We start from the raw sequence: 10,864 nt of genomic DNA on the forward strand, positions 1-10,864 counted from the left end.
TACGTTTGATTTTTTTTTTTTTTTAAAGAACATTTATTTAATTTATATTTACATAATTTTTTATGTAAACATTAACATAAACATATTTTTTTCATTTCTAAATTTGAAGTTAATTACTTTATTTAGTTTAGTTTTGGTCCCAATACAGAGCCTTGAGGTACTCCGTATTAAAGTTGTGATTTACTGTTACAAAGTGATAATGGTCAAATCATGTAAGCCATGCCAGTGCAATCCCAGTAATGCCACCATATTTTTCACCTCGGTGTCAGATTTTAGGTTGTACAACTATTAAATCTTTAATTGGGTTTATTAAAATAACTTCTTATTATTATTTTTATATGCTTTAAGGGTTTTTCCACCTTTATTATACAGGACAATAAAGATGAGACAGGAATATATGGGGAGCAGAGAGAGGGGGGAAGGATCAGCAAAGGACCTCAAGCTGGGAATCGAACTTGGGTCACCGCGAGCACCTCAGTGATATATGTCGGCACACTTTACCATCATATTAATATTAGAGTATGGCGATGTTGAACAATTTATCATTGTATGATGTCTAATGTGAAACATCGCGATGGACGATGGCATCGTCATCGAAGGCGGGGCAGCGCGCGGCCACGGAGGTGTGGCAAACTTCATTACGTGTGTAAACATCATCCCCGGTGAATTCAGTAAAGATGTGCAGTGAGGAGACGTCTGATAACCACAATGAGCAGCAACCACGAAACGCCATTGAGCAGGATTTTGAGCAGCTTTCTAGCGCGCACCAGTGTAGTGGTAAAATATGCATCTGAGCAAGTCTCATACAGTGTAGTAAGGCTTAATCTTATATCTTAGCCTTTGTCTTTCATGCGTTATTTTGTTATGAAATAACTTCACATGAATTTGTGTGCTGACGATGTATGCATCACTTCTGCACTAAAATATCTGTTATTGTTACATTCTTACTAGAACGTGCAGAGATCAATGTGTTGACTGCATTTATTTAGCAGTAAAATTAGCCCCGAGTGCTGATTTTGCATTATTAACTAAATGAAAGTGTTGACAATGCATTTGTTTTGCACTAAAATTAGTCGTTGCATTGTTTTTGTATAGTGCATGTGTATATATTTCCTGCAATGAATCGCAAATTGTGGGATGTTGCACAACATTTACATCTTGTGTTTTATTGACTATTTCGACTCGACTTTGATTAAATAAAAGTTGACTTCCAAAAAACTAAAGACGTTCAACCCCTAATATATATTTTTATATTAAAACAGTGTAAATCTGTGGTCGTCTGTGCTGGTATGCAGAGCTCATTATTTTCTCTTAACATTTGTCATCGTTCATGTTGATGAATCTGGACACTTTTCATAAACGCCTCGTTTTCAACAGCCATGCAAAGATGTGATAAGCAGATAATCATTTTACCAGGACTTTAAAGCACTGCCGTCCAAAAACACTCTGTCTCATAGCTACACACAACCACGTAAATATTGATTCTGGATCAGTGGACTGTTTTTCCCATCAGGTCTTTTTTAAACGGCTCTCCAGGCTCGTATGAATGAGCACCAGAGGAATGTGTGAAGGATGTGAACCGAATAACTAAAGCGCATTTTAGTGTTACCTGCAGTGCTGGATGAAAAACACAAACTGGTTAATTTACTAGGAGTAAAAGTACAAAAGCAAAATATTTTATTATCAAATACTTTTAACCTATAGTAAATATTAAATGCAGATTTTCCCTTCTCCTTAACAGTAATGACTTCTGGGACTTCAAGTGAGTGCTGTGCTTTCAAGTCTGCATTTGATGCATCCTCTATATCAAGAACACGTTCAAGTTTTTTCAAGCATCCTCTGTTCTTGCGGTCTTAGGTATTGGAATTGAACTTTGGCGGCTCATAATGATGTATCATGAGAACAAAATAACACAAAAAAAAGCAACACATGTTGAAATAGAGCCAGTGAGACATCAACTGAAGACTGGATCATTTGAATCGGTGTGTCTTTGACTGGAGACTCGCTTTGACCAGGTCATTTGAATGCCGTAAACTGGAGATACTCTCTGACTGGATCATTAGAATCAGTGAATCGTTGTCTGGAGATTCACTCTCAGCAAATCATTAGATAACTGAAAACTAATTTTGACCCCATCATTTGAATCAGTAAACCTTAAAAGAGTAGACTGACTCTTAACAGATCATTTAAATCGGTGAGTTGTTGACTGAAGAATTGTGTTGACCAGGGGTGCATTTTTCCAAACAACAACGTAACTCACGGCTGAACTATTATAGTACGATGCATTGTTGGGGAAAGAACTGTGTAGTGACGAGTGTTTCCCAAAACCCGTAGTTTCTCTGTTGCAGATCAATCGCTTGAACCATGTTAGTTATAACGTAAAACGCCCATAATGACGCTCTAAACGGGGCAGAGGAACTACTTCTTTAAAGAAAAACCTCATCATTTCTTTGTGCAAATTATATTGTTTTACAAAACACGCATTAAAAAAAATCCAATATTAGATTTGCTAAAAACATGCACTCGCTTTCCATATTAACTGAAATATATGTAAAGGCCACATACAGAGCCTGTGTTTCCTTTACAAATATTATTGAGAATATGACATGTCCTATTCTAAAACAAATCACTTACAAAAGCGTACTCTAATATCATATATAAATCAATAATAAATAAATAAATAATAAACAAATAATGAGGCTATTAATTATAAAATGATTTTTTATTATATATTAAGAAATTAAAAAAATCCTAATTTAATAATAATATTAATAATACTAATGATGATCATGATGAGGATGATGATTATTATTATATTATTTTTATTATTATGTATGAGTAATGAAAAAATCATAATATTAATAATGATGATGATGATGATGATGATTAATAGCCTACAATAAATGAAAAGAATCAACGTATGCTTTTTGTTTTCACAAGCTTTGGAGACATAACATAAATCCGCTTAGGTCACCTATAGCTTTCGCTTGAGGCTCAAAATGACATCAGTGTTTTCAAAGTGCACTGCTAAGGGAGTACAATTGTAAACATGAAGATCGCTAAAACTGAACTGTAAAATTAGTTAGGAAGCAAATTACACCTAAGAGAGATGACCTTAATGCTTTTTTATTTTTAATCATTCCAACTTTGAATGTTAGAATGTTCTAAATGAATAGGGCTTAGGGGGGATAACTGGGAATAGAACACCGCCAGGAACTGTGTTTCTAACGACAGCGCCAGACGTGTGATTGCGAGTGCTCAAGTTTGCGATGCAGTTTGCGAATGTTCATTGGAGCGACAGATTTGGGAAACGGCAAATCAACAAACTATGCTTGTAACGAAGGAACTTGTGATCTTAGTTGGCTAACAATGTTTTTGGGAAACGCACTCCAGATCAGTTGAATTATTGAGCATGTTTACATGGACACCAGTAATCTAATTTAAATACGATTAAGACAATACTCTGATTAAGAGACTACCATGTAAACAATGATTTTTGAAACTATACAGAAATAAAATTAAGACCTGTGGAGTATGCCGATTTTAGTCTTATTATTGAAGTGCAGCACAGATATGTAAACACCACAATCAAACTATTGCCATAGTGTAGGATTTTCACCGCATTTTGCGACAGGATAGTCTATAAACACCCAGCAATTTGACACTATTCTCTGCAACTAACGAGTTACTGAAAGACCACAGACACCTGCATCACTAAATGCGGAGTTTTTTTTTTTTTTTTTTTACCCATACGGCATGCGAATCAAATTCCGTTAAAACTACTCTCTTCCAGCAGTTCATACTCATCCAATATCTCATTTGTCATAGGGGGCATGCATAAAATGCTCCTGAAGGAAAGTGAAACTGCCTAACTGCAGTTAAAGTCATTCATTCATTCATTTATTCGTTTTCATTCACTTTTCTGGGGCCGAGTCGCGGGTCAGCAGTCTAAGGTGAGAACCCCAGATTTCCCTCTCCCCAGACACTTCCTCCAGCTCCTCCGGGAAGATACCAAGGCATTCCCAGGCCAGCCAAGAGACATAGTCTCTCCAGTGTGTCCTGAGTCTTCCCGAGGCCTCCTCCCAGTGGGACATGCCTGAAATACCACCTTAGGTAGGCATCCTGGAGGCATCCAAAACTGATGCCAGAGCCACCTCAGCTAACTTTTCTTGATGTGGAGGAGCATCGGCTCTACTCTGAGCTCCTCCCGGGTGACAGAGCTCCTCACCCTCTCTATAAGGGTACGCCCTGCCACCCTGCGAAGGAAACTCATTATAGCCGCTTGTATCCAAGATCTTGTCCTTTCGGTCATGATCCAAAGCTCATGACCATAGGTGAGAGTAGGAATGTAGATTGACCGGTAAATCGAGAGCTTTGCTTTTCAGCTCAGCTCCTTCTTTACCACAACAGACCGGTACATTATACTGCTGCCGCTTCACCAATCTGCCTGTCAATCTCGCGTTCCATCCTTCCCTCACTCTCCTTCCCATACTTGAACTCCTCCACCTGGGGTAAGGACTCTCCTCCCACCTGGAGATGGCAAACCACCTTTTTCCGGTGGAGCACCATGGCCTCGGACTTGGAGGTGGTGATTCTCATCCCAGCCATGTCACACTCGGCAGCAAACATACTAAACGTCCATGTTCGATGAAACCAACAGAACAACATCGTCTGCGAATAACAAAGATAAAATTCTGTAGTCCCCTAACCGGACCCCCTATGGCCCAAGGCTATTGAAATTCTGTCCATAAAAATTATGAACAGAATACGGCTTGTTAAAGTCAACAAATTTAAAAATGAAACTCCTGAAATTACACAAAACTCCAGAGGAAACATGGATAGCTTGGTGACGCAATGACTTTAATCAATCTGTGTTCTATAACATGTAAAATGGGATCATAAAGGGGAACGTTTTAAAAGCAACACCTTAATCATATTATTATCTTATTCAGATTAAGGCAAATCATTCGATTTCTGATGTCCATGTAAATGCAGTCACTGAGTCGTCAACTAAAAACTCATTCGGACTGGAGCAATTGAATTAGTGATTTGTTAACTGGTCACTCTTCTGACCGATTCATTAGAATCAGTTAGTTGCCCACCAGAGAATTACTCTGACTGGATTATTTGAATCAGTGAGTCGTCAACTGAAAACTCATTCAGACTAAATCATTTGAATCAGTGAGTTGTTAACGGGAGATTCTCTCTGACTGGATCATTTGAATCAGTGAATCGTTGTCTAGAGAAGTCATTAGAAGTCATTGCCTGGGGACTCGCTTTGACCGGATCAGCTGAGTTGTGATCTTCAGGCTCTGTTGTTGGTGTTTTGTGCTCTGCTTCATCTATTGGTGTTAACCCTCAGATTCAGACCAGTGGCTGAATGCCAGCAGCACACACATGCTTTTTATTCATGTAATGATTTACGCCAGTTATTTTCTCTGAAGCACATGTAACACATTGTGATCGTACATATCTGTGATCTGCCTTGGGCAATTTTTGGGTAGCCATGCAATTTTAAATTCCTTTTATAGTAGGTAGATTGTGTAGATTACATTTATAGTAGACGCTTTGGTAGATATCTGCATTATAAATACAAAATGATATATAAGAATATACTTTTATTGTTATATTAATAATTGTATCCATTTTTTGTTCAATAATTATGCTTTCATCAAAAGTTATTTTGGTTGTCTTGTCTTGAAATGTGTCTAATGTATTATTTTTTATGTTAAATTGACTAACTATGGTTGTCTATTTAAGCAGACATGCAAAGTACATTCACACCTGTCATCTTTAGACATATTAACATCTTCTCTGTGTTTATTTGAATTAGATTTGTACTTTCAACCACCAATAGGAGTATAATTCTGGTACATTCCAATCTATTCTGCAGAGTTCCGCTGATTTACCCGCCAAAATCAATAGAAAACATTCTGAAGTCTGCAAACTCTGTCCAGGCATGAGCGTAGCAGATTTAAAAGGGAAAGTTAACCATAAAATGGAAATCTGCTGTTAATTTATTTGCCCACAGGCCATCAAAGTTGGTTGATCTTTTTCATCGCTTCCTTTTTTTAATGCACAACACCTCAATTCATGTATTATTTAACTATTAAAAGGAACGGCGGGTATAAAAGGAATAGTTTGTCCCTATTTACTCATCCTCAAGTTGTTCCAGTTTCTTCAGTTGAACATAAAATAAGATATTCTGAAGAAGTGGAAGTCAGTGGCTGTCAGTTTCCAACGATTTTCAAAATATCTTTAAACAGGTCTGGAACAAGTGCAGGATGAAATAAAAATGACAATTTTCACTTTTGAATGAACTATCCCTTCAAGACTGAAATATGTAGTAGAAAACCCATGACAAAATTTACATTATTAAAAAAAATTGACATTCAATCTATACTACAAGGGACGATTATGATTGATTCAAGATGTTGACAAGCATATCAGCATATTTACTGTCTAGCATTTCTTCTCTCTGCTCAGATTAATCTCAGTTTCCAAGAGCATTTTGGACTCCTTTGTGGGGGGAAAAATAATCAATGATTGTGTAGACTTTCATCATTTCTCTTGTTGCCTCTTTGACTGAATATTTTTCACCCAAAAACTTTTTGTATACAGTATGCAAGCCGAGTAGTATGTCTGAATTCATAGTATTGGGAAAAACAGTATGCAAGAAGTAACCAGATGACCTACTACTTCGGCGAGATTCTGAAGTCCGCATCCGATGAATGCTTCGCTATCTCATAATGCCAAGCGAGAGTTCATAAATGGGAGTGAAGCGATGCAACTGTTCCGCATTGTAGAATAAGGTCAATACACTCATTTACAGATACACTATGGCCAATTTAGTTTATTCAATTCACCTACGGCGCATGTTTTTGGACTGTGGGGGAAACCGGAGCACCCGGAGAAAACCAACGGCAACACGAGGAGACCATGCAAACTCCACACAGAAATGCCGACTGACTCAGTCAGGACTCAAACCAGTGACCTTCTTGCTGTGAGGCGACAGTGCTAACCACTGAGCCACCGTCCGTCCTATGAATAAAGTGTTTGGGGCTGTTTTCTGTGAGGGCAAGAGGACAGAATATACAGTCTCTACAATATTAAAATCTTTACATCAATGGGGAGTCCCCATAAAACATGAAAATCCAACATGTGTGGTGCATGTGTGTGTATGTAGTTCTGTGTCCAGCTGGCAGTGAGTGTTTGTGTGTGATTCAGTGCCGAGGTCTCATTAGCAGAGCCGTTCCTCTTCTGGCTAATTATCCCGGCTCTCACATGTGTCCCACACCTGGAGTCAAGATGGCGGGAAAAAAATCCCATCCCACACCGCAGTTTGGGAGCAGCACATCCCGAAGACCTTCAATCATTCGCTGGGAGAGAAGACACCCTGAATCCCTGGGGAAACAGAGGAGAAGAAAAGGAGAGCAGACCAGATGAGGACGAGTAGTGTGTGTGTGTGTGTGTGTGTGTATGTGAACTCAAACTCTTCCCCAATCTGACTGATACTGGACACCAGCACTAACACACTGAGCCTCCAGAGCTTCATGTTCAGCAGAGCTTTCGCTAATCTGACACTCATCAGCAGAGCAGATCCAACTGGACACTGTCATGTGATGAAGATGAAGTGATGAAGCCCACTCGAAACGCTTGTCGATCATTTTATTTGAATCATTTTTATCTAAAGCTTCATTAAAAACTGTAGTGCAGGCAAAAATGAAGCTATATTAATGCATTAAAACTGCATTAATACCTTAAATTTTGCTCCATCAGTGATAAACTCAGACTAAGAGGATCTGTTGTTTATGGAGTCACTTTGAATCAGTTTGTAAAACTCCGTGAATCATTTAAGTAGACTCAAATGAAGTTGAAGACTCGCTGTGAGCAAATCATTTGAATCAATGAGTTATTAGCTGGAGACTCGCTTTGAGCAGATTGTTTGAATCAGTGAGTTGTTGGGTAAAGATTTGCTTTCACCATGTCATTTGATTCAGTGAGTCGTCAACTGGAGACTTATTTGGACTGGATCATTTGAATCAGTGAGTCGTTAACTGGATACTCATTCTGACCAGATCATTTAAATCAGGGAGTCAACTGGAGACTCATTCTAACCGGATCAACTGGGCACTCATTCAGACCAAATCATTTGAATCAGTGAGTTTTTGATTAGAGATTTGCTTTGATCAGATCATTTAAATCAGCGAATCGTCAACTGGAGACTCATTCTGACTGAATCATTTGAATCAGTGAGTTGTTGATTACAGATATGGTTTGACCAGACCATTTGAATCAATGAGTCATTAGCTGGAGACTCGCTTTGACCAGATCATTTGAATCAGTGAGTCGTCAACTAAAGACTTATTCTGACCGAATCATTTGAATCAGTGAGTTGTTGATTAAAGATTGGCTTTGACCAGATCATTTGAATCAGTGAGTCGTCAACTAAAGACTCATTCTGACTGAATCATTTGAATTAGTGAGTTGTTGATTAAAGATTGGCTTTGACCAGATCATTTGAATCAGTGAGTCCCCAACTAGAGACTCATTCTGACCAGATCATTTGAATCAGTGAGTTGCCAACTGGAGACACATTCGGACCAGATAATTTGAATCAGTGAGTCGTCAACTGGAGACTAATTGTGACCGAACCATTTGAATCAATCAGTTGTTGATTACAAATATGTTTTGACCAGACCATTTGAATCAATGAGTCGTCAACTGGAGACTCGTTCGGACCAGATAATTTGAATCAGTGAGTCATTTATTCGAGATTTGCTTTGACTAGATCATTTGAATCAGTAAGTCGTCAACTGGAGATTAATTTGGACCAAATCATTTGAATCAGTGAGTCATCAACTGGAGACTCATTCTGACCTGATCATATGAATCACAAGTCACTGACTGAAAATTCACTCTGTGATCATTTGAATCAGCGAGTCATTAACTAAACACTTGCTCTGACCAGATCTTTTAAGTCAGTAAATCTTTGTCTGAGTTTGACCGGATCATTTGAATTGGCGTGTTGTTAACTAGAGACTCACAAATATTCGAAATATACGTCACAGTTGAAGGATGAGCCACTGAAGGGCAGTATTGTGGTGTAAAACTGAAGGGGGAAACTCTGCTTGACACAACACCAGCTCTTTGTCTGAATTCAGCAGTGTTTTTATTGCAGCGTTCTCTTCCAGTTCTTCTTCTGGATAAGAAAGCGTCTGGTAATGCGACAGATTTTCCGCTGGCAGTAGTGAGAGAGCATCTGCAGATGAAACTGGAGCTTCCAGCTCATTTCTGTGCACTCGTTACCTGACGCAGCGCACAACTGAAGAACTCCAGTCACTTTACACACAACTCTGAAAAGCTCTGGCAAGTGTGTCTGTGTGTGTAAGCAAATGCTTGTTCAAACCACTTATTTAAAATGAGCTGAAACCACACAGCTCAGCTTTTGGGCTCTATTTAATGATCTAGGCGCAAAATCTATAGCAAATTGCCTAAAAGCATTAAGGGCGTGTCCGAATTCACTTTTGTTATTTTAAGGATGGAAAAACACGCTCTGCGCCATGGCACACGGTTTAACAGGGTTGAGCTTATTCTCTTAACGAGTTATGGGTGTGTTTTGAGCATAACGTGCGTTAAACTAATCAGAGTCTCATCTCCCGTTCCCTTTAATAGTCAGTTGCGCCATGGTGCATTAGTTATTTACATGGCGGGCTTTGAAAGTGGAAAAACCGAGCGCTTCACTAGTGAGAAAACAGTTGAACAAACCATCTGCAGCGCGAGGATAAAGAGTGAGCCTCCTCCACTTCCATGGATAAGGAAACTGTTGTACGCACTCCACTGAGGACATCCATTAGCCCTCATATTTAGTTTTGTTTGTTAAGCGCAAAGATTTGTTTCAAAACAATTTCTAAATTCAGTTCTAATTTCCAGCAAACGAATATACAATGTTATATACAAACACACGTCTTATTCTTCTGCCCATAAGGTGATGCATCGTCTCCAAAACCCGACAAGTAGACAAATCCAAACTTGTTTTTATTAAAACAAATATAAATATACATATAATAAATAATACTGCCAATAATAATAATATACAAATGCAGATTATCATGAATAAACTGAAAAAATCTCCTCGAGATGAAGGCATAGAGGTAGTGTTTTTTTATTCATGTATAAAATAATAATTTTGTAACATTTTAATCCTTTAATTGTTTTCGTATGTACAGATATTTGTGTATTTCTGTACATCCTGTATGTATTAAGCAATGTGTAAGCGTTTGAACCTGCATAGGTGCATAACTATGGCGCTCTGCACTGGACTTTAGACCTGCTTTCAGTTGGTCAATGGCGTGGTCTATTTCTGTTTCTCAAAATAGCAAAGCGCCAACAATGTGCCTTAACACACCTCCTTTTTAGACTGGCACGCCCATGAGTCCACAAAGTGTAAAATACTTAAAATTACTTAAAATTACTGTTGCACTGTTCTGAAAATAGCAACAAATCGCACCATACTGAACTACACTGTTCCTATTTACTGTTACCTTTTATGTGAAGCTGCTTTGACACAATCTACATTGTATAAGCGCTATACAAATAAAGGTGAATTGAATTTAATTGAACCATACACATCTTGCACCTTATTGCGCCGGGTGTATATAGGGCCCTTAGAGTTTTTTTAGGAACAGCTCAATTGTTTTATGTTCAATCGGCTTCTAATTGTAATAGCATTTCTTACAGTGAAGGTCTGAAGTCTGCAATTTTCGTATTCAAATCAACTGATGCACATCAATGAATCCATTGCAGGAAAAAAAAATCACAAATCAATTCAGAGTCAGTTTCAGCAGAGACACTTTTGTCCTTC

At 38.3% G+C, this 10,864-nt stretch overlaps 1 protein-coding gene across 1 annotated transcript in view; it reads left to right on the forward strand.

The window, feature by feature from the left end:
• Window positions 1-677: 677 nt before the first annotated feature.
• Window positions 678-10,864, forward strand: part of abca3b (ATP-binding cassette, sub-family A (ABC1), member 3b) — a 61,160-nt gene continuing 50,973 nt past the window's right edge. Inside the window, exon 1 of the mRNA XM_056449318.1 lies at window positions 678-777. Within this exon, the coding sequence (XP_056305293.1) occupies window positions 678-777 (100 nt within the window). The remainder of the gene's footprint in view (window positions 778-10,864) is intronic.

The sequence above is a fragment of the Danio aesculapii genome, chromosome 3 (genome assembly GCF_903798145.1).
Source record: "Danio aesculapii chromosome 3, fDanAes4.1, whole genome shotgun sequence".
Classification (NCBI taxonomy): Eukaryota; Metazoa; Chordata; class Actinopteri; order Cypriniformes; family Danionidae; genus Danio; species Danio aesculapii.